At 42.0% G+C, this 25,723-nt stretch overlaps 1 protein-coding gene across 1 annotated transcript; it reads left to right on the top strand.

The window, feature by feature from the left end:
• The first annotated feature begins 14,941 nt into the window (after positions 1 to 14,941).
• On the top strand, positions 14,942 to 24,786 carry LOC119740375. Its single transcript, XM_038215649.1, has 6 exons — positions 14,942 to 15,085; positions 16,085 to 16,294; positions 18,415 to 18,540; positions 19,105 to 19,302; positions 23,724 to 23,852; positions 24,186 to 24,786. Exons 1-6 carry the CDS (start codon positions 15,067 to 15,069, stop codon positions 24,260 to 24,262), a joined length of 759 nt encoding a protein of 252 aa, XP_038071577.1. The 5' UTR covers positions 14,942 to 15,066; the 3' UTR covers positions 24,263 to 24,786.
• The last annotated feature ends 937 nt before the right edge of the window (positions 24,787 to 25,723 follow it).

The following is a 25,723-nucleotide window of genomic DNA, read 5'->3' as shown; positions in this document are numbered from 1 at the left end:
AGGGTTGTGACTCCCACCTGTCGGCTAACTTGCTAGTTCCGACCAGATGTTTACTTTGGACAAGGACTCTGTCACCTGTACGTAGGGGGGCGATACAGGAACCTCTGTCATAAAGGCGTTTCTGTTTCGCCTTTGCCTGCTTGACGAAGTCGCTAGCCCTTTTGTACGAGGCTTGAAGTCTGTCCCTCAGCTGTTCGACATACTCATCGTAATCTGGTGTTTCTCTCTCCGTGGACTTGAGTCCGAACATCAAGTCAACTGGTAGGTTTGGATGTCTGGCGAACATGAGATAAAATGGAGCATAACCGGTAGAGTCGTGTCCTGTGGAATTATAGGCGTGTGTCATTGTTCCTACGTATTGTTTCCAGTCTTTCTTCTGGTTTTCTTCGAGTGTACCGAGCATGTTCAGCAGAGTGTGGTTGAAGCGTTCTGTAAGGCCATTCCCTTGAGGATGGTAGGGGGTTGTTCGACTTTTTTTGATGCCAGAGATCTTACATAGTTCCCGGATGAGCTGACTTTCGAAATTGCGACCCTGATCCGCGTGTATTCTCACCGGAAATCCATAGTGCTGAATTACCTTCTCCCAGAGTATCTTGGCAACCGTGTCGGCCTTTTGATCGCGAGTAGGGAACGCCTGAGCATATTTGGTGAAATGGTCGGTTATGACCAGTATGTTTTCATAACCGCCTTTGCTCCTTTCCAACTTGAGATAATCGATGCAAAGTAGCTCCATAGGTTCACTTGTGCTGATGTTGACCAAAGGTACACGAGTTTTGGTGGAGGGAGTCTTCCTCAGGCAGCATCTCTTGCAGTGCTCGCACCAGGTTTTGATGTCTTGTGCCATCTTGGGCCAGTAAAACCTGTTTCTTGCCATGTCGAGCGTTCTGTCGAAGCCAAGGTGGCCGAAGTCATTGTGGAGAGATCTCATGACAGTGTCTCTGTATTGTTGAGGAAGAACAAGTTGTTCTGCTGTAGATCCATCCTGGTTCTTTCTCAGACGATAGAGCACGCCATCCCTCATCTGGAGCTTTGCCCATTGTCGTAAACAGATGAGACATCCAAGCTGTTCGCAACCTCTCTCTTCTCTGGTTGGCTTTCTGCCCTTCTCCATGTAGTGTATGACTCTGGCGATATTATGATCCCTTCTCTGGGCTGAAATGATGTCTTTTTTGGATAGTCTAGGCAAGTCATTGGTTGGTCCAGGCATGTGACTCTCGGTCGTGACTTCACATCTAGCTACTGGAGGCTGTACAAAGAGATTTGGTTCTAGTGGGTGACTGTTGCAGATGGCTTGCACGATGTGAGGTGGGATGGTGATGGCGTCCTTCTGGAATGTCAGGAGAGTCCTCGAGGTATCAGAATGTGGTTTGCGAGATAGCGCATCGGCTGCTTCGTTGCTCTTGCCTGGTTTGTACTTCACGGTGAAGTTGAACTGGGATAACGCAGCAATCCATCTTTGGCCTGTTGCATCTAGCTTGGCAGAGGTGGTGACATACAGGAGAGGATTGTTATCAGTCAGCACTGTAAATTGGTTGCCCAGTAGGTAATATCGAAACTTGTCAGTAATTGCCCACTTCATCGCTAAGAATTCTAGCTTGTGCGCTGGGTAGCGAGATTCGGCGGGGCTGAGAACTCTGCTGGCGTATGCGATGACTCGTTCCGTTCCTTCCTGTACTTGGCTTACAACAGCTCCGAGCCCGACTCCTGACGCATCAGTCTGCAGGATGAATGGGAGTGAGTAGTTGGCGTAGGCGAGGATCGGTGGAGATGTCAACTGTTGTTTCAATTAATCCATGGCCATCTGACAATCATCCGTCCAAATGAATGGTGGGGTTACAGATGTAGAGGTTTTTCTGATCTTCCTCTTCTTCCGTCTTGGGTCACCGGATGTGAGTTTGTAGAGAGGTGAGGCAATGTGCGAATACCCTTTAATGAATCGCCTATAGTAGCCGGTGAAGCCGAGAAATCGTTGTAATTCTTTGCGGCTGGTGGGAGTTGGCCAGTGTTGTACTTGCTCAGTTTTGTCTGGATCACTACAGATACCTTTGCCCGAAACAATGTGACCAAGATACTTTACTTCTTCTTGGAGAAGGTTACACTTAGACGGCTTGAGTTTTAGGCCATGTTGTCTCAGGCATGAAAATACTTTGGCAAGACGGTCAAGATGTTCTTCGAAGGTGGTAGAGAAAATTATTATGTCGTCGAGATACAGCAGACATGTGACATAGTTTTGCTCTCCTAGACAAGTCATCATAAGGCGTTGGAACGTAGCCGGAGCATTTGCAAGACCGAAGGGCATCCGGTTACATTCATATAAGCCCATGGGAGTAGTGGAGGCTGTCTTGGGTATGTCTTTTTCTTCCATTTGGACTTGCCAGTAGCCTGATGTAAGGTCTAATGTGGTGAAGAGTTGGGCGTTTCCAAGAGCATCCAGAGCTTCGTCAATGCGTGGGAGTGGATAAGCATCCCGTACAGTTTTGTTGTTCAGGCGACGGGGACTGCTACTTCTACGAATTACGTCTGTTTCCTCCATGGCCTTGAGGTGATCCTTGACAGCTTGGTATTGCGAAGGTGGGACTCGGCGATGAGGAAGACGAAATGGTTGATCATCTATGAGTGGAATGCTGTGCTTAATCGTTGAGGTACATCCGAAGTCAAGTGAACTAGATGAGAATACATTAGAGTATTCTTGAAGAAGATTTTCCAGCTGTTTCTTCTGTGACTCGCTGTCAAATTTCGCGGTGGAGAGGTCTACAGGAGGTGTAAATCTTACATCTGATGGATCATCATGGACTTGACTCTGATCTGTCGGAGTTGTGCATTCATGGTCTCTATCTTCACATCTAGATTGTGACTTATCTTGATTTTGATGGCGTGGTAGATCATCAATGCGCAAGATGGACGATAACTGTGCCAGTTTACAGTTGTGTCTGATGGTTATGGGTTTTGCAGAAATGTTGCACAGTCTCACAGGTACTTGGCAGTTAGGTCCAACATCTGTGACTAGGTTGCTGACTTTCAAGCATGAAGAGCTTTGAGGAAAATTCTCGACGACTGCGGTGTAAGGAAGGCCTTGACCACGGGGTGCTTGACAAATGATGTCTTCTTCTTGGCCTGGTGATATCACTCGGGGATTTCGCCCGGTGTACTTCGCGTAGCCGATAGTACCATCATGGTGGTTACCAGGTTCCGAAGCGGTGAGGCTGCTGAATGCTGCATGCCATGCAGAGCTCTTCGTCTGAAGATGTCGCGTGAATTGGTTACTCTTTGCTATTTGCTGATCCCTCTTGACAGCTCTGATCACATTGGTACCAATGAGGGCTGGAACATCTCTGCGGTAACTATCTGTTGGTACCACGAATGCAGGGACATCTTCATAAACAACATCCATTATATCTAGGGTAACTGGTACGACGCCTAAGTGAGGTACACTATGCCCACTCGCACTCTCGATGGAAACTTCTGTAGGAGAGGGTTCTCTGTTCTGGAGCTCAGGATGTCGCTTTCAAAGGTCTTCTGTTATTGAAGTGATTTGCGAACCAGAATCTATCAAGGCAGTATAATTGACGCCATTTATCTTGACTACATCTTCATTGTTAGGACCAATTAATTGTTGATGGTGAGGCTTGCTACCATGTTGGAATATTGTTTATTGTCGAGATGCGCTGTTTGAAGAAGACTTCATTGGGCTTGTTGGTTGTTGGCCTCTGACGGCTTGCCCATCGGCCGCGGGCCCTTGGGGTTTAAAGGAACACTTCTACATCCTTTGGCAATGTGCCCCTCGTTACCACATCTATGACAGATGAAAACCCGTTGGCCAGCAGGCTGTTGGTCTTCCTTCGGGTGCTGATATCGCCGTGGTCTTGGAGAGATCTGCTCAACCTTCTGTGCTAATTGATGTACAGTAAGGAGCAGGTCTTGCAAAACGTCGTGATCGGTACTTGACTTGGGCTTATTGTCTACCACTTGGTTTCGTTGATGGTCAGTCGCATCTGGCGTGCTTGACCAAGATCGCTGATGGTACTGAGGGCGAATCTGCTGGGATTGCTGGGACTGGATCTTGGCTTCTGTCTTCACAGCTGCAGCAATTCGAGATTCTCGTTCCAATTGACGAAGCTCAACTTGGAGTTCTCTAAATCTCCCTTGGTCTCATTGGTGCCAGTCTCTGCGTGACTTTTTCATCTTTGACGCCTCTCATGAATTGTTGCGTGAGCATGCTGTTTCTGTTTGGAAATGGGCGTCTAAGACTTGATCTTTCTTCGATGATCCTCAATGTTGCTTCAAGCTCGAAGGCGTATATGCTCGGTACCTCGTTGGGAAGTCTCACACGCTCGTAGAAGTTGGCCAATGGATCACCAGTTAGAAATACATCTCCGAATTGTGCCTTGAGTTCTGCAAAAGCGTGGCTAGGTGTCTGATGTGTCGGAGGTAGATTGAGGACCAGTTTTCTTGCGGCTCCGCCAAGGTATCTGACGATGGTGGAAAACTGGAGTTCTGTAGGCAAAGACGTGGTCTCGATGAGGTACTTAACGTCTCGTACCCAATCATCAACGGCAATGGTTGCACCTTGGTCGCGCCCAGTGAAGATCGGTACAGTTTTCACCTGATGCGATGGAAGAAGACGATGCTGAGATGTAGGCATGGGAGACGAACGGTCAGGTCTGTGTTGATCATGTGGTGTAAGCACTGGATAACCAGTTGAAGTAGAACCTCGTCTCAATATGGGGGTAGGCCTTATGGGGGTTGAACGCTGTATGTGTCAATCTTGTACTGGTTGTCGGGGTGTGCTGCGAGATAGTCGTCTCTCGATGTCTTCCAGTTGCGTTAGCATTTGGTCTGTGGTGAGCTGGATGTTACGCAGATCTTCTTGAGGGAGGTTGAGTCGAGGTCGACGAGACGACATTTGACCAATTGGTGCGGTGGTTGATGGGAAGATTTCGTCGTCGGACATATGCATTCTGGAGGCTGCCATTTTGCTTTGAAGGAGACAATCTGAACTTGCGAGAAAACAGTCCAAAGGGGAGATATACAAGGGGAAAATGTGCACTAGAAAAAATGCACAAATAACACCAGCAATTGTCATCATGTGAAAAATTTCACGAATGCAAATCAAATGAGATGAATCAGAGAAAAGGAATTGAGGATCAGATAAGGACACGGATTCAAGGGTGAAATCAATCAGAAGGTAAGTACAATACAGCAATTATGTAACTCAATCACTGTAACAAATGCACAAATATATCAGAAAATAAAAAAACAAATTCGGAATAACACAATAACCGATACTCAAATACAATACACCAGAACCAGCTTACACAAGCAAATGAAAATGAAGTCGAATGACACAGTAAATTTCTCAGCAATGCAAATAGAATGCACACACAAACAATTTGTTGATTACCAACTAAACTGAAAATTTGGAAAGTAAAATCAATTCACAAAACGATCAAACTGACAGACACAAACTAAATGTGTGTGCGCTGCCTTGTTTTGCACCAAGATTATGTCAATAAAGGCAAAAGAACAGTGAGCATCTGCTACCAAGTGTTGGCACTGAAGTACTTAATCCAATTTGTATACTAGCTGGACAAGAATGCAAAGCAAGATCAATGATTGTCAACGACTTACTTAATGAAAGAGCTTTCTATCAAATCGGAATTCACAATACAATGGGGGGTTTAAGAACCAGGTGAGTATTCGGATTAAATCATAGTCTTTTATAACAACGGTTACTAGGGTAACTTACACAGCGTCGTTAATCAGCCCAATGCAGTCTTGATCGTTGTGAAGTACTATGTTCAAACAGTGGGAGTCCGTGGGAAAACAAACTAGAATGTTCGAATCTTGGAAATATTAATAGGACTCCGATCATCATCGATTATTTTAAAAAGTTCGCGGTAAATAGTTCTTGACTTGTGAATGTCAGCGTCGGCCAGTAGTTCGATCCAACAGTTCTGCTAGTGGATGGACGAACTTTTCCGTTAGACGGGCGCTCAAGGCTCGGTGACGGTATTCGGTAGACGGGTCAGCTCGCTGACTTTTCCGGTAGGCTGGCGCTCAAGGCTCGCTTACGGTATGGGATGGCTTGGCAAGGTCCTTCACGTCCTGGAATACGGGAAACACAGCGGTCCGTTGCAACAGATGATGGTGTTGGTTGGTGTTACCGGACGGTGAGGAACACGGGCTCGTCTTCACGTCTTGAGTCGGGGACGGGTTGGCCTGAAACAGGGCTCTGCAGCTATCCTGTCTGCGGTGCTACCCGCACCCCGGCTGATGCTGCCGTCACACTCCTTGGGGCGAGATCCTCTTCCCGGTCGTCTACAGGATAGATGTCTTGGCCGTCGACAAGGTACAGGATTGTCGGGTGATCGTTGCCTGCCGTTGGTAAGCCCTTACCCTGATCTTCCACCAAATGTGACCCTTCTAAATAATACAGGCTGAACGGCTGATTCTCAGTTTGTGCTGGTTTATTTCTGTTGAGGAACGAAGACAACGTGTTACTTGGTCTTCGACCGAAAACAGAATCAAATATACAAAATACAAAAGAATGACTGTACAAAATACTTTAGAAATAATCTAGAAACTAAATACCAAAAAGGATTCATCAATAATTAAACAATATCCCGCGGTTTGCGCCTAAATTCGGGCAGCGTCCGCCATATTGAATTTTACTGTGAAAACCCAATAAATACCAGATAACTAATCCAATCTTATATAATAATGAAAAAATGAACTTCTGAATTTTTTCTACAATATCGAAATATCTATCACTCTTACGATAAGATAATTAAATGAATTCTTGAATACATGAAAAATCACAAATCAATCAATATCCTGAAATAGTCAAATATGCTTTCAAAATCAACTAAAATGACCTAAGAGCAATCTAAATCTACTCAAGGATAGTACCTGTTAACTGTGAATTAATACAAGTTATTTATTATGAGAAAGATTGAGGTAAAATGTAAAAAGATCATTACCTGTTGAGGAACGAAGACAACGTGTTACTTGGTCTTCGACCGAAAACAGAATGACGAAATGTGAAAAGCGCGCGAACTGGTTTACAAAACCAAGAGGGCGCTCACCAATTTAAATAACAGAAAACGATTACGTAATGTAAAAATAAAAAAAGGGGGGTTCGCATCGCAACCGTCACAATTGTATTGGGACTGAAATTGGGCATTAGCGGACAGCTGTCCATCACTGCGATATTTGCATTAAAATATGCATAACTTGTGAACTTATTACATAAATTACCTGACATGTTCACACTTATTAGCAGACTTGTATTCGAGTCACCAAACATTGAGTCCGAGTCTGAGTCGGAGTCACCTCTCCCGAGTCCAAATTCAGTCCTGAGTCATGTAGGTCGAGTCCGAGTCCGAATCACGAGTGACCTAATTAATATTGAATATACTTTTCGAGGTACTGCTATTCCTTCAGTGTAAAGTTTCCATTTTTTGACAGCTTTTCTTGATTGAATGAACTGGATATGTATAACACGTCAAAAGGCAAGGCACTGGTGTCTGGAAATGATAATCTGGTACCAAACACTATCAAGCTTGCATTTACGCAATGTCAAGTGTGGACGCTGGGGAACATGTTCCGATACATTGATTTACCTAATCAATATATCGGAAACAAGCCAGCCGCATGCGTTGTGTATGTACAGTATTTAGATGCGTTTCTTCTGCACCGTTTCCTCTACAGTTTAACAACTTACCCCACATGGTATTTTGTATATAGAAATACATGTACCTGACCCCCAGGCAGATTTACATGCCATGGCCGTTACTGGATGTTTTAGACAGTTGTCCATACTGTATTTAAATAAATAAGTTAAACTTTTCCACCTCTAGAGGTTAGAGCTATTACAAAAACAAGTTTGATTCAAACATTTACTAAGAAGGGTAAAAAGTAGGATTTGTTTTACGTACTTTTCTAGTGATGCATCGGATGTACCTCCGATGCATAATCAACGGCAGGATGTCTCTAGGCTATAGTATGATGGTAGTCAAGGCGCCTTCACATCTCCAATCGAGAAAGCATTGCTGTAGTCAAGTACACAAGTGAATCACAACTAAGTCAGCGTTAATATTATTCATATGAACTGCCAAACAAATTCTAATCCGTCAATGTTCAGGTTTATATTGTACTTTTATAGCCGAATCAGCGGCGCTTGAACAGTTTTGAAACCAACCAAATTAATCTTGACTTCACAATACTAGCATATCAGTCACAGGATTACATTTTTTTTTTAAGGTGTCAGTTATAAAATCCCGAACAACAGTCAAGCATCGTCTGTTTTTCACCTAACAAAAAAAAAATCACAAAGGGGAAAGAATATCCGGTCCTGTCGGACACTCATTCCTAGGATATTCTGTCTCTTCGAATAGATTGTACGGAGACGGAAAGTCCGATCATACCCCAACAGCTTGGTCAAAAGTGAAGGAAGGAAGCAAAATCGCTACCTTTTCTGTGGCGGGGTGACATCGCCCTAACGGTTTCGCCGCCCCTGCTGAAGATTTGACTTTGATTATTTCCTTTATGATCCCCAGTAATGAGTTTGAGTACTCTGAAAATCCGACAGTGCCTGGTTTAACAAGTGAAGAAAAATATTTCGAAATAACGCAATACTTTTCACGCAATAACACTAATACCCACGACATGTTCTTGTTCCCTTGACCTCATTTTTGAAGGAAAGTTTAAACTACGAGAGTTTTAGCTCACGACAATCAGTCTTCTACACATCGTAGACTATTTTGGTGTAAAAACGTACGATCATCATGTATTTTTCATGCTAAATACGGTTTTCATTTTCTCTTAAGTCTATGCTCTCACAGAGTCAGGGTGAGTTTGTCTTACATACGCAGTGTGGACTTCCGAACAAAAGACGTCCACATAATGTAGGTAGCACCGACGTTGTGTGGACTTACCCCACGTCCACACAGTGTTTCCCCATTTCTGGAAAACAGGTTTAGAGGCATTTTTGGGTTAGGTTTATCGGTAGCAGAATGAAGAGAAACACTAAAGGGAATCATAGAAAAAAAATTGGGTTGAAAGAGTTTTCACAGTTTGAGAAAAATAAGTTTTTTCACTGGTTTTTCTTAACTACACGGAAGCAATGGAAAGTCCACACTAGTCATGTGAAACAAGTATGGGTGTGTGTGTGTGTGTGTGTGTATCTGATCTAGCGAAACTTAAGACTGGCAATTCTGTGATCAGGGACGATGATACTATGCTTTAAGACTTTCATGGGATTTGTTCCCAACATTTTTATTAAACCCTATCCATGCAGCTCTCAGTCTATTAAAACGATCACAGCATTCAGCTGTTAACCACTGATAATTGACCATTCGACGAACTGATGAATGAACGACAGCTTGAAAAGGAAAACATACAAAAATCGCCATTATTATTCAGAAAAGCAAAAAAAGAGTTGAATTGTTCCTCATATTGAAAACACAAAATTTGACCATAAACATCAATTGTTTTTGAATGCTTGCGTGTAATCTGTAATTCTCGCTAAGTTCGATTGCTTCCTTTGGCATTCCTTGAACTGCTATAAAAAATGGGTTATTTTAGCACAACATGCATAACTAATAGCATAGATCAATTTTGGTAATTCCTTTTTTTTCAGCCGAGTGGAAGAACATGCTCTTTTAAGACATACTTCATTGGTGTATCAAATTTGACTGCTTTTAAAAGAAAAACATCTTTAAACCGGGTCACTTTCTTTTTGGCTCAACCTGTAAAGAGATCTGCTTTCATCATCATCACTCCGCTGGTCGGGATAAAGCATCGTTGATTTTCATTCCCTCCCCAACTATTAGCCAGTGCTAGCGTGGAATCGCATCAAAGTTACATGCTTGCATATAATTATGACACGTTTGTTGTATGGCACTGTACACATGAATGTCTGGTTGTCAGACTCTTTAATGCCACGCCCTTGTTAGTGGAATGGAAGGCGTGTCAAATGAAAAGTGACTTCATCATCATCATCATCATCATCATCATCATCATCATGTCGGGGTCGCCTGGGTTGTGACGACATCAAGAGCCAGTCCCTGAGCCCTCTTCCTCCAGCTGTCTCGATCTACCATGCAGGTGCGCAGCTCCTCTGCAGATGTGAGATCAGTGTCCCTCTTGAGCTGGTCCACAAAGGTTAGACTTCCTCTCCCTCTTAAGGCAGTGCCCTGGGTGGGCTCCCACAGTATGGTTGGGTGGGCAGCAAGCTCAGGGTGGCGGACGCAGTGGCCAGCAAGATTAAGACGACGCTGTCTGATCTTGTGAGTCACTCTCTGCTTGCCGTTGTAGAGGTCATCATTCCTCATACGATCCCGCCACGATACGTTGAGGGCTATACGTAGCATGCGAGTGAAGCATCCATCCAGTGACTTCTCCTCCTTGGTTGTGAGGGTCCAAGTGACTTAAAAAAAATACGTTTTAAACGTGTTCTTTCCCATTTCAATTAACCACAGACTACCTGTGTGGTTACGCCTACATGTCTGTCGTACCGTACGTGTCTTGTGTTTATACGACTTTTACCACCAACTGGAAAGTTTCCACCGTTAGTCGTCGGGATGCAGTTTGCCTTGGGTTTTTTTCGTGCGCAATTTCCATATGAAAGGAAATAAAGTTATTCGTACGCAAAAGCAAATTAATAAGAGCTTCTACAATGATGGAATAATAGGTAAACCGAACATTTAGTTTCCATTGGATTTAAACAACTTAGCACCTCACCCTCTCTTTCTCTCTCCTTTTCTTTTCTTGTTCCGCCATCTACATTGCCATATAACTTCAAATATGTTACCCGTATGCCTAATCAATGTGTTTTTTCTCTAGCTCAGAATAACGTCGTCATTAAGAAACAATCGATTTTCTACCCAATTTTATCGGTTTCTATTTTGTGTTCCTGTTTATTTTTGTATGTTTTTGTTGTTTCACTCCATTGACCACCGCACGTATAATGCCCCCAAATGTTAATCAAACTTTGTTCCTATATTCAGCCATGTGGTTTCCAAGGCCGATTTCTAAAGGTTACGATTTCTAAAGGTTACTAATACTATGAATGAACCAACATGCACACAAAGATGTGGATGTTCGCTGGCGAATCATTGAAAATCAATTTCTCCCGTTTGGAAGACCGTATCTTCATGCAACTTTCAGGGTTTGTTTTCCTTATAATGATCCAAGTATGTGCTAACAATAGTTGTGATATGTTTCGTACTTTTCGTTGAAATTGGGAAACAAGCCTTGGGTACGTGCAGTTTTCAAAGATGTAACATTTATGGTGTTTGCAATATCTGTCAATCTTTTCAAGCCTCACGAATATTAATAAGGTTCCTATCCATTACGGTGTGCAGTACAAATTTGCTATATCGCCTCCTACACGAGTTATTAATTAATAAATACCACCATTTTGCCGGTTTCCATTGGTCGATACCGAGATCTACGCGAAGCTACACAGAGTCACACTAGTATATGCTAACATGTGCTTCATCATTGTTGCCCCGAAATCGCCCAAACAGAAAACTATGCACGTGATTTTGGTGGGCCATAAATCCATACTGAACACGTTTCTGACTAAATTGTCTTTTTGAGGTTACTTTATCTTTTCATTTAATGAAACGTAAACCTTTAACGAGCCATCGAAAACCTATTGATGCGGTTTAAAAAAAAAAAAAAACCTCAAAATTGAGTTACAACGTTTTTGCACGGTTTATCATTTTTTGTTTCTCATTGGGTCTTGAGCAAAATTACACGAAGCAATTTTCACAAGCAACCTCTTAACAACACGAGGCATGATAACTTTTTATAAGACGATTTTGGAGGCACGGAGTCATTTTGTGCGTTCTGTATTGTTTCTCTCCATTCCCCCGTCATTCCTTCCATTTTGTTTTTCATTCGCTTATATTACGTAACGATGACGCGTTCCGTTTTTATTGGTCACAGCAAGCACAGGCTTCAACTGCACCTTCGAGGAAGGGTTTTGTGGTTGGAGACAATCGAACGAGGACATATCCAGCTGGCTGCTGTTGCAGGGGCAAACTTCTCTTTTAGTCAGAAGGCCAGATTTCGACAGGACATTTGGCAGTAAGTGTTTGCATCACGTGATGTTTTATTAATCTATACACGGTGTCCCGAAGATAGGTTACCAACAAACACATATTATTTGACCAGACTATAAACTGAATTGATCATTTCGTTGGACTTAGCATAAACCTAGGGGCATAAGCTTTCCGTTCTTGTCTTGATTTCATTCATCTAATCATGCATTACTAAGATTGATTATCTTAGAGTAGTATGAAAACCTCGGAACGGTTTGGCGTAAAACCTGCGCACATCCAGAAGTAAGGCGAGTATACATTCAAACCGACATTTAAGATTGGCGGGAAAAGGATTTTTGTCAAATTGTGATCTTACTTGATAAGTACCAGCACGTTAAATCATGTGTATCACCTTCCACATGCCCCTTTTACAAAAAGGTGGCACATACCTTCTATGATCCGGCTCCCCACTTCCGGGTGATTACCGAAAACTGTCCACTAAGTTATGAGTTCAGGACTTCAAAACCTGAAGGTAAGAAGGCAGAGGTACAGGTGCAATGTTAAAAACCGTGTCTGCTAAATACGATCTCTGCAAAAAAAGTAAGTAAACATAGAGTTAAATTTGTTGACTTCGAACGCCATTCCGCACTATGATTCTGTGTGATTACTCTGTCCCCCCCCCTAAAAAAATCTAGAAGCGATATCAGACAGCAAATTATCTGTGGGGCTGGTGAATTATCTTATGCCCTGAAAAGAGCCCAAAAGATACCACATCCTTTACTTTCAAGATGAAAGCATAAGACCATCAATGAAAGACATCCCGCTTTGTTAATATTTTTCTCTTTGTCTCAGACATAGTCGTGTTGTAATTGATTATTATACAAATATAACATGGTTTGAGGGTGGACAGTCGATATTGGCTCCCCGAAATAAACCATGTTATATTTGTTTTACTATACCTCATACATATTCAGTTACCGATTTATTTTTTATTATTATGCACCTAAAACAAAATTTGGGGAAACTTGTGCAGCTCACCAAAAGAATATTGTTGTTCAACTTCAATTACTAGTTCAGTTCGTTTGCAATATAATACAGTTACTACAGTTGTAAATACAGTTGTTTGCAATGTGTACAACTTTCTTTCGCACAGGAGACATATTTACACGGTCTATACATTTTCTCCAGTACGGCATCATTGAGCTCTGGAAATTAACATTTACGCGAACCGTGCAACCATGCATCTCTCCTGGGCGATGTTCGCGCGTGCGTACTGTACCCGTGCGACAGTTCCTCGATTGCTCTGTAAAGCGCATGCGTAGTAGACTGTCGCACGGGTAACCCATGCGACAGTCTACTACGCTTGCGTATTTACAATGTGCGTGAATCCTCGCGCGCGCGTTTGGTAAACAGCAAGAATAACATCTGGCACGTGATGGTGAATTGACCAATGAGAGTTCGGCTCTCGATCATGAATATGTATGAGGTATAGTAATATGTTCTACACTTACCTGTCTCATAAAGGTTTCACGTAGGCCTACCATTTTCAATTCAATGGAGCTTAGTGATGCATGACCACAGCAATAAAATGATATCAACGGAAGCCTACTGCCGCTAGTTTATGATAAATCATATTAATAAATACCTTGGAGAGTTGATGGTTTCTGATTGGTCGAGACTCGATCACGTGAGGGTGTATTAACGGTGATATAAAGACCGGCTTCAAAGAACAAGCGAAAAAATGGCCCCTGAACCAGCATTGATCCAGCCCCATGGAAGGCAATGATTGGCAAAATTTACAACAGTCATACGGCAGCTTGTAACAATACAGCACTGCACATGCGCTTCAACCACCTTCGCGTGTGACTGACGCGCGCGTACGCAACACGGTTGCTATGGGTGCGCGCGCGTAAGGAAGTTTTGAAACGACATCGTACAGCAGTGCAGTATATACTGAGGATGTTTACGACGAATGAGCGTAGATCTACGATTTATTTTCTTTGAACACTTCGCCCATCGACATATTTACCTTTCCTAAACCAAGCATCTTTGTAATTCTGGACACAAGGAATGTGTAAACGAAATTTCAGCTTCCTCCATCAGGTAAAAATACGAAAACATTGCTGTAATTTGTTTCGCTACGGCAACAGAAGTCCAAACCCCTCGACGTCGTAAGCGTGCGCAATGAAGACGTTGTCCAGCGCAGCCTGGGCCCGGCTGTGGTGTATATAAAACGCTTATTGAAGAGACAGGGTTCTACGCATAAGCTAAAATATGGCCCATGAACATGAACACAGAAAAGTCTGGAAATATCGCCGAAAGAAAGACACAAAATTGGAGCATTTTAATTGTTTATTTTGTTAAAAAGGTATTTATTAATGGGAATAACAGTGTGAGGAGCCGGTCTTCACTGCGTGATAATGACCGGGTGTGGGGGTGACCGCTGTTAATGGACCTCAACTTCGTCTCGGTCCATTAACAGCGGTCACCCCCAAACCCGGTCATTATCACGCACCTCACACTGTTATTTCCTTAACAATAGTCAATAATTTCAAAGCTTATGATAATGGGTTAAATTTGTAATAATCCTGTATTGTTTTCGTGTCATAAAATGAAAGCTTGCCCAAAAGATGTCGCTAAAAATCCGAATAGGTGTTAAATTAAAAATTTGACTGGTTTCGATTCGTAGAAATTAAAGTATGTTTTTGTTTTCGAATTGCCTTGACTTAACCAAATAAATTGCCTTAAGAAATGCAAGCCAACCCATGATGCCTCTTCTAAATTTTGAATAAATATCTGCCGATCTTCTTTCAACAATCATTGCAACATTTATTCCAAAGTCATCTGTGCTTGTAATCTATGAAAAAAATCCCTACCCTGCACAGATGCGAGTGGCTACTACATCAGTCATACTACAGCACACGTTTTTGGCAGGAAGGCTACAGTTGTCAGCCCTGTCGTTTCGCCAAGTAGAGAACAGCCAGGAAACAAGTGGTGTTTCAGTTTCTGGTACAATATGTATGGAGACGGCATGGGTAAGGCTTCCAAACCATTTTCACAATGCATGATTAAAATGACTCTTTGCATCCAATTAAAATGTTCAATCCACGAATTGCAACTTAAAGGGTGTTTAATTTTATGCTAAAACAAACTTCCATATTCATTACCAACGTGTTGATGTCACAATTCTCAAAAACTATCCAGTGAGTACTTAGGTATTGCCTAGAAACGTCGGTATGAATTTTAATGACTCGCTATGGTTATTGTACAATGTGCCGTAGTGGACGTTTACGATTGACTCACTGGCTGTTTATATTTTTTTCATTACATGAACAAGTGTTCATTTTCATTGTGTAAGGTTTATTAAGTCATCCTCCCCCCGCAGAAGTTGAACCTATATCATGGACAGGATACAAAATCCCCATTAAAAAACTTCCTGCAAGACCTCCTGACAGAACGCCTTTGCCGATTAGCATGAAATTTGATAAGAAGTCAACATGGTACCGAAAAAAAGTATGAAGGGTTTCATGGCTAGCAAGGGAGCCGATTTAAAATGATTGATACATAAACGTCTACCCTTTTGTTAAAAGAACATGGCCATGTGCAAACTATTTGGTTTTTGCCTAGTCTTATCGAGAACTGACTTGAACAAGAGATCAAAGCAATCTGACTAACTAGAATGCATGCAGGGAAAACAATATTGCCGCCGTTGGCGCAAAAAGCAGCTTAAACTCTATTATAAAAATACCATAAGTATAACATTTGTACCGATTTGAGTCGGTAAGAATGTCTGTGTCAAATGTGACAACATTTAATATATAAACAAACAAAAAGGGAATAACGATATTGTTTTTCTTACAATTGATACAAAAACAGAATTCAGATGCAGAATTCTGATGATGAAAAAACACTTACTCAGATTCTACATTCATTACTCCTGCAATATCAAATACAATAATCTTTCAATGAAAAAACAGAAAAATGGAATAAATGATTCATTTCGTCTTTATTTTGCTTTTTAATTGGTGTAACAGCGACCCTCAATGTGTACAAGCTTCCAGTATATCACACAATCAGTGAGGGTGAAATCATCCTAACCAGAAGCGGTCAATATACGAATCCAAGGGGTTGGTTCAAAGCCAGGAGTTGTGTGAGATATGCTGCATCGGAATTTCAAATTGCTCTTCAGGCAGTCAGTGGTGACGTCGTTCCGTCGTACGTGGCAATCGATGACATTAATACTGGTATGATATAATATGATATGATATAATATTTACCATTAACCCGGATATGCCAAACTCTACCGCGGTATTTCCGCGAAACGCATTTTGACAATGTGGAACTTTGTCAAACTTGAAAGGAACTTGTCGTTAGTGATAAATAATTATCAAACATATGCTTTTTTTTATTAAACTTTATTACAGTCGTTTTCCTAGTTCCGGATAGCAAACATCATTCCGGCTGCTTTCAGCTCAATTACTCCACAATTTCAAATGACATTGGTTCAATAGATTACCTGAGTGATGGAGATCCTACATACTAATTTTCCAAATTTATAGGCTCTTTTTATTTTTACCTTACGACGTAGAAAGTACCGATGTCACTTTTCCTGGTGTTATGTGCGGGGAACGCACGGTAGAAAGAAATAAGTAATAAGAACGGGAATCATGACTTTTGAATCAAAGGCAAAAAAGAGACCAATATATAATTCACAAAATTTAACTAATTCCCCCAAATCAATCAACAGGACAGTGTGTGATACAACAAACGTTTTTAGTTAGTCTGCAACTTTAAACTTCATGCAAGAACCCCAAAGCATCAGATACAGGCAAAGCAAAATAAATTACAAAGAAATTAGCAAAGCAGCAAATTATACAAACAGGCAAAATACAGTAAAAAACAAGCCGGCAAAATAGAGTTAATGAGCGAGAAAAAAAAAGGCAAATTGTATTCGGCCGAATATAATTACCAATAAGGAACCAGTAGCAGGAACAGGCCCCGCCCAGCCAGTGCCCACAACGGTATTAGCGCAGCCATCGAAACAAGCATCTCCGCACCCAGCTGTAGATCAGCCAAGCCACAGGTAAGTCAGCGTTGAGCACCGGGAAGTCAGCCACATCAGGCGGGCCACGACAATCCAGGTCTCCGTCCGATAGTACCGTCAGCCTCGGCCACGATCCAGCGATGAGGAGTACGTAGCTCGGTAGAACGGCGGGAGATGCTGGCTCAACGACGCCCTAATGGGAATCGCACATAATGGTTGTACATGGGCACCAACTGAGAGCGAATAAAAGCCAGTGAGTGCTTATATTGGGTATTTACCCGCGCGAAGTCACCATAACAAATATTCATTAAATACCGAAAATTCTAGAGCGGAAGCAAACCGTACTAAAGGATTACAGATTAAGTGGGTTCGTAACACTAGTTCCGGATCGGTTCAATCAGCTCCGAATCGATCAAAAACTGCTTCGCGCAAAAAAAAAAAAAAGAATCACGCGAGAAAATCATTTTTTTTTCCAGCCAGAACTTGGCGAATCAATCTGATAAATTATTACTTCATTTTCCCAAAAAAGTTCATTCAAGAGAATTCCACCGAATTTAACAAAGAGAAAAACGTAAATGATTTTGAAACGTTTGTCTGCAGCGCAACGGCAGATACTCACGCACGGACCGAAAACATTTGACACAGCACAAAATCGATTAACGCGCGTGTAGTTGGGTCGTAAGTTACGAATAAGTACATGTGCTACCCAGAACTAGTCAAATGCGTACAGTCATTCGTTGGCGAATTTTCAAAAATTAGAGACTCTACATCTTATTTTGATTTAACAAAGATTCGATGGAAGAGTTTATACGACTATTGTGTATAAACAAAATATTCGAAATCACATTGTTCGAGTAATGCACCGAGGAGAAAATTGTTCGTCCATTGGCAGCTCCCGCGATTTTCTACAAACCGTCCAAACTAGTCAAAGTGCAAGTCGGAAATCTGGCTGAAATTCCTCTTTGAAAGATTTTATCGGAAAAAAATGTTGTGTATCATGGGGTTTTTCTTTTCCTTTTCAAAATGCACATCGTCAGAAAAGTTTTTTATTGGAGACTAATCCAAAATAGGTAGGTTTTTATTTGAAGCTATCTAGAACTAGGAAAAATCAGGAACTAGGAAAACGACTTCATTTTATTCGCCCTTTCGAACAAACGAGGAAAACAAATCATCAGGATGTATTATTCTTTATCAAACAATATCAGAACGGCAACATTTCGATTGGTTACGAACACCTACATTTTTATTTTATATTCATCTTCCTCCAATCACTGTCCTACGTTGTCTGTCTCCGTTATTTGGATACTTCATTTCCCCTAGTTATCCCTCGAATGTTCCTCTTCGATGCAACTGGAGACTTTCCTTCAGATGGTGGAGAGGCAGTCTTTTCGGATAGAAATCATCCATTTACATGCACGATACTAGACGTCAACCGCGAGGTCAAGGGTGAGTAAAAAAGAAAGTAACCTTACCTGTATTAATATTTCCCATTTAAAAGAAATTAAGTTTGATACGTCAATCAAGAATGTATTAAACGAGCATGTTCTTTCACTCATATCACAAAAAAAGCTGTCCGTGAAATGCTAAACGCTTTGAAGCTATTCAGCCGAGTGAAAACCGGAGACAACACACAGGCATTAAAATACAAATGAGGTTTTAATAATTTGAGTCAAGACTAAAACATTATTTTTGTCGAAGTTTGTGTTTGAAATAAGGAACGAATCAATTTCTTTCTGAAATGATGATGGGGATTTTTGTCTTTTTTCATTTTAAGTTTTCGTTCATTCAAGGAGGTATGTTCATTGAATTTTAAATTAAAACTGAATTTTGTGGTATTTTTTATTAAAATGGAGATAACTTGTGCAAATTACATGCATTTTTTACAGTAACTAGCTGAATAGCTTCAAAACACGTGTCAATTAGTCCTATGTTATTTATATTAAATGAGCGAGCCACACTTTTTTTAAATTGTTTTTAACTAGGTCGTTTTCTTTTGAACTCACTTTGTAGAACTTGTGTGGACCTTGGCTGGCCAGCGAGTAAAACAAGTCAGAAACAGAAGCGTCGACACCATCGACGGATTCAGCGTTATCAGTAGTGTCGTTGTGTCACCTAACAGAGACATCCATGGAAAGACACTGCAATGCGAAGCGATCGACACAGATGGTGAACTGATCGACAGTATGACTATATCAATCGTTGTAAGAGGTGAGATGCAATTTTAAATATGTATATTGAAGTTGAAACGTAGTCTCGTTTATATACCTTTTTTTATTCAATTCAATTAGAAATTTATTAACATAATTTTCAAATCGTTATGAGTATAAATATATCTATACTACAATTCAAGGAATCTCTGTCTGTCTGTCTGTCCGTCTGTCCGTCTGTCTGTCTGCCGATTATCTCCAGAACCGGGCACCGTATGGAGTTGAAAATCGGCGGGCGCGTTGCTCGGAACAACAGAATGTGCAGTGCCAAGTTAGAAGTGGATTGGACCAGCGGTTGTCGAAAAAGCTGCAAAAAAGCAGTATTTTCGGACGCAAACGTGGCAGCTTAGAACATAACACCACGCGCTGCCGTTCTTTTCAATTGTTTACGTCATGTTTAAGCTAAAGCGCGCGTGCTCAATATGACGCAAACAATGCAAAAAGGACGGGCACGCGCACGTGCATTGTACTTAGGGCGATACATTGTCCAGTATGGGTGAATAGCGCTGCATACCATGTTTTGGTATGTACACGGGCACATTATTTTGCAGTCGACTGAGCAGCCATTGTAGGTGGTCGAACTTCAAACTTGGCACAAACTTCGACGTAAGTGTGCGTTCAACCTGTGAAAACAACACCATTGAATCGCGTGCATTGTTTGCACGAGCAGATCTCCAAAACTCTGCAAGTATGCAACCTATACCAGCGGCAAAGCAATTTGCGTTTCCCGAGCATGCGCATTTTAGACGGGCACTGCACTAGTCTTACTATAATTCCAGGAATCTCTGTCTGTCTGTCTGTCCGTCGATTATCTCCAGAACTGGGCACCGTATGAAGTTGAAAATCGGCGGGTATATTTTTCGGGACAACAGAATGTGCAGTGCAAAGTTTGAAGTTGTTTGGACCAGCGGTTCTCAAAAAAGCTGCAAAAAAGTAGTATTTTCTGAGGCAAACGTGGCAGTATATAGCTTAGAACATAACACCCGCACGCGCTGAAGTTCTTTTCAATTGTTTACGTCATGTAAAGTTAAAACGCGCGTGCTCAATATGACGCAACACCGCGCGTGCGTATGGCGCCACTACTGAGTTGTGGACTGTGATGTCACAATTAACGCTGCACGCGTGTACGTGCAAAGAGCTAGCTGACCTTCACTGGGGGATATTCCACTATCAACAATGGGTACTTCACTGGGGGTGGGGGGCTGGGATAAACAATAACGCGTGCGTTGTTTGCACGAGAAGTTCTCAAAAACGCTGCAAGCAACCAATACCACCAGCGGCAAAGCAATTTGCGCTTCCCGAACATGCACATTTTAGACGGGCACTGCACTAGTCTATACTACAATTCAAGGAATCTCTGTCTGTCTGTCTGTCCGTCTGTCTGTCTGTCTGTCCGCCGATTATCTCCAGAACCGGGCACCGTATGGAGTTGAAAATCAGCGGGTGCATTGCTCGGGACAACAGAATGTGCAGTGTCGATTTGGAGTGGTTTGGACGAGCGGTTGTCGAAAAAGCTGCAAAAAAGCAGTATTTTCTGAAGCCCAGCGCGCCAGAATATAGCCTAGAACTCCGCGCACTGATGTTCTTTTCAATTGTTTACGTCATGTTAAAGCAAGAGCCCGCGTGCTCAATATGACGCAAACAATGCAAAAAGGACGGGCACGCGCACGTGCATTGTAGGGCGATACCATTGTCCAGTATGGGTGAATAGCACTGTATGCGTACCATATGTTTCCGTACGTGATGACTGCACGGGCACATGCATTTTGCAGTCGATTGAACCACTATTGTAGGCGGTGGATTGAGCAACCTTACTCACGTAGGTGAGTAGCTGCACGGGCGTATTGGTGAATATCAGTGCCGGGGCCCTGCAAAAATGACGGGCATATTGTAGGGCTATAGCACTGCACACCATGTCTTCGTACGTACATATACGTGAGTGGCATGCACGGGCACATGCATTTTGTACTCAACTGAGCAACCATCACTGCACAGAATGTGCCGGGGGGGGGGGTTGACGACATTTTGTGAGTTTAACTTGCGAGTGTGCGTTCACACCGTTGAATAATGTGCGTTGTTTGCACGAGCTGCAGTTCTCAACTGCCCCTTCCGAACACGCATATTTTCGACTGGCCCTGCACTAGTCTATACTACAATTCAAGGAATCTCTGTCTGTCTGTCCGTCTGTCTGTCTGTCTGTCCGCCGATTATCTCCAGAACCGGGCACCGTATGGAGTTGAAAATCGGCGGGTGCATTGCTCGGGACAACAGAATGTACAGTGCCAAGTTTGAAGTGGTTTGGACTAGGGGTTCTCGAAAAAGCTGCAAAAAAGCAGTATGTTCTGAGGCCTAGCGCGCCAGAATATAGCTTAGAACATAGCACCACGCACTGCCGTTCTTTTCAATTGTTTACGTCATGTTAAGCTAAACCGCGCGTGCTCTTATACGACGCAAACAATGCAAAAAAGACATGGGCACGCGCCATAAGTCTATGGCACGCGCACGGGCATTGTAGGGCGATACTATTGTCCAGTATGGGTGAATATATAGCATTGCGTACCATGTTACCGTATGTACACCTACGTGGTGGCTGCACGAGCACATTATTTTTGCAGTCGACTGAGCGACCTTACTGCAGGACGATACCATTGTCCAGTAGGGGAGAGTAATATCTGCGCTATTTTTGCAGCCTTTTTGAGAAACACTCGCCCAAACAATTTCAAACTTGGCACAAACTTTGACGTGAGTGTGCGTTCAACCTGTGAAAACAACACCATTGAATCGCGTGCGTTGTTTGCACGAGCAGTTCTCAAAAACTCTGCAAGCATGCAACCAATACCTGCAGCAAAGCAATTTGCGCTTCCCAAACAAGCACATTTCAGACGCCACAGCACGGTTGTACGCGTACGAGGACGCGAGAGGCTGCACGGGTATACGCATTTTGTCGTCGACTGAGCAAAAATTACTGTAGGCGACTGACTGAGCAACCTTTACTGTAGGACGATACCATAGTCCAGTATGGGTAAATATCAGTGCCAGGGGATGGCGACGTGTACAAAGTGCGCGTTCAACCTATAAATGTGCGTTCAACCTGTGAAAGCTAGCAACATGTAATGTGCGTTGTTTGAATGAGCAGTTCTCTGCCCCCTCCAAACAGACACATTTTCAACTGGCCCTGCACTAGTTACTATTAAATCAAATAAGTATACTTTAAATAAGTATACTATCCGGCAAAATCCGAATAAAAACAATTCAGGGAAATTCAAGAAGTTGAAGCTTGTATAAACATGTTAAACACAGGAAAACAATTGTAAGAAAAAAAGTTAACCGATCAATAAACATATGATAGGAAACAAAAAGGGAACAGGAAAAAGAGACAGACAAACGGACAGACAGTACAAAGTATTGCGTAATGAAAGAACACAGTAAGTACAGTTTTATAAAAGAAATATCAAAGATTGCAGAAAAATGCTGAAAAGTTGTCACAAATTGAAAACTCCAAATTCTCTTTTACAAGCCTTTAAATCGACCAACATCATCCAAAGCGTTCCAGAGACACAGCCCGTAGTATCTCAAAGTGCTTTTGGAGTGAGTCCTGCGATTGTAGGGCAAACATACATTTTGTTTGTTACGTGACCTAGTTGGATACCCCCTGAGTGTCTTAGACTGTGCTGAAAAAAAGATGAGAAGGAACCAAGAAGGTAGTTCTGTTGACTTGAACCGGTATGAAGTTTATTTGTGTCAATAAGTGGCAAAAAGAGGTCGGTGTGCTCGTGCGAAATTGAATTGGTACACATTCTTGTTTAATATACAAATGCTTAAAGAGTAGATAAGCATTATGCACTTTTAATGCTCGTTTTGTGCGTGCGTGTGGCATCTAACCAGTAAAGAATATTTTCCAAAATTGCGATCACTAAATATGAATAGGGTATCCAATTGGATGCTTTTGACGTTTATCTAAAAAAGAAATCTCAGTTACTCTTGTAATAATTGTATCATGGTAAAACATTTTAACCGATGTGTTTCTCAACCTAAGATCAATCAGACCGAAAAAAAATTAACACGATATTTCATTCTTTCCCTGTAGTCTGTACACAATTAACTTTTATCTGACGTTATCGTGACTTTTCGTGTACTCACATTTCGGGTCCTTTGATGACGTAATTCGTGGCGGTAGGTAATACATTGTTCGAGATCGAAGACAATTTACGCAGAATCATTTTTAAAAATCGAGGAGGTGACATTTTATTTTTTGGTGAGGTGAAAACAACTCCTTTTCTTTGCTTGACACCCTCAGTGCATTGTGCGACACCGAGGAAATGTCACGGTAAATTATTAGCTTCATGAAGTATGAATTTCAGCAATTCCAACAAATTATCGGGTCTGAAAACGACGAAGAATCTGTAATTATTTGACACGCAGGCTTCAACTGCACCTTCGAGGAAGGGCTCTGTGGTTGGAGAGTAATCGACAAGGACTGGCCCAACTGGCAGCTGCAGCAGGGGCAAACAGCTGGTGGCAATGAGCCATATGTCGACAGGACGTTTCGCAGTAAGTGTTTGCATCAGGAGTTGTTTTATTAATCTATACGAGATCAATTCACCTTTCCGTTATTATCTTGACTCAATTCATTTGGTGGTGCATCTCAGCTTTGTTGTCGTGAAAAAAAGAATTTTATTTGATCTACAAGTATTAACCCTTGATAACTTGATCATGTTCGTGTGTTGTGTTATTGTCAGTTGTACAGTCTTACTACACGTGGCAATAATTAGAGCGACAATAATTAGAAGATCAAGCACAACCCGTTCACCCTTTTAGAATCGTTCTAATCTGCTTATTTTCTTTCCTTCTCCTCTTCTTACCCTTCTTTCTGTCTTTCTCTAGAGGTTTTCTTCTTCAACGGTTTATGTTATAATCGTGTAACTTTGAACCCTGATCCAAAATTGTGCATATTACGCTGACGTCATGATGATGATGAGGTCATCAGATATCTAATCACAAGCGATTTGAGTTAAATAAAATGATAAATGATGTTCATATGCTGCAATAAGACAACAGATTAACCAATTAATTGATTAGCATTTTTGTCGCAATCGTAAAGTCGCTTGACCCTTACTTCTGGGGATACCGGAAGATCAAACTTAGTTGAATTCAAAATATGGACATGAGCCTCAAATCAGAACAAACCGAAATAGCTTCCAAATGGTCTACGGGATAGTAAAACCCGGGACGTGATGAATCCGGAAGCCATTGTACCTCTGGCAAAGTTTTGTTCCTTGGAGTGACTCCGTGATGACATCGTCATGTGTCATGTAACATCATCTTAAAAGGGCTTTCTTCAATAGTCGGTATCCACAGAACTACAAGACCGATTAGGTTTTATTGTTGTTTCATGTATGCTACAAATTATAATGTACAAGTACACCCATTCTGGAATTTGTATTCCTGTGGAGACATTTCTTTGTTCTCGTGTAGTAAAGTTTTCGAGTGTGAAATTGAAGTTTCAAAATGCTCTTATTTTTACCAGAATTAATTTCCTGGGCTGAAATTTGGACTAAATATCCCTTTTCTAAAACTCTTCCATTTGCGACGGATCAACCTACCTTGGAAATTCCTAGTTTTTTAGTAAAATCCATATATCTATTTCGTGAAATTCTTGTGGAGACGTATTCATCTATAGAAATGTTCTTCTGGAGACGTATACAATCTTTTGTTCCCTGTTGTGTTCATGTCTCCGTAAGGTAGTAAATTCCAGCACAGTGGCGTGTCAAGTGTGTGTGTGTGTGTGTGTGTGTGGAGGGGGGGCAGGGGGCACCCCCCGCGGATTTGTTCGAAAGATTTTGGTTTTTTTCAGTATTTGTTCCAATAAATTCGGCATATATTTGCCAGTATGCTTAAAAATGGCCAGTTTTGAAGACCGCCCCCATTTGGAAGATGGGCACCCCCCTTTTTTTATTTTATGGAGGCACTCCGTGCGAGTGCGGTTGCCCAGTCCCCTAACATTAACAGCTGGATACACTATACATATACTTTTACGTCCTTGATGTGCACGGGGCGATTGTTTTTTAACAAAACGTCTTATGCGGGAAAGCCCTACTTTTGCCATAGAGTAACACAATGAGTGACGTAATCTTAAAGGCACTTTAAGTACTTAAAGGTCACATATATATAGAAAACTGTACGTCCGATTGGGTTTAAACTGGGTATCAGACACGGTTCTACGGGGGGGGGGGGGGGCTGGGGGGGGGGGCTTTAGCCCCCCAAAATTTTGTTTAGCCCCCCCCAAATGAATTCCGTAAAAAGAAATTGCATTAGCAAAAAGAAGGATTGTGATGTACATGATTGTGATGTACATGCGAACGGTCTCCCCCTAAAGAAATAGTCGTGACAAGGGTGCACTTGTAGTTAATATAGTGTGAATG

The sequence above is a fragment of the Patiria miniata genome, unplaced genomic scaffold (assembly GCF_015706575.1).
Source record: "Patiria miniata isolate m_02_andy unplaced genomic scaffold, ASM1570657v1 HiC_scaffold_5, whole genome shotgun sequence".
Classification (NCBI taxonomy): Eukaryota; Metazoa; Echinodermata; class Asteroidea; order Valvatida; family Asterinidae; genus Patiria; species Patiria miniata.
The sequence above is the reverse complement of the archived record's forward strand: the minus strand, read 5'-3'. Positions and strand labels throughout refer to the sequence as shown.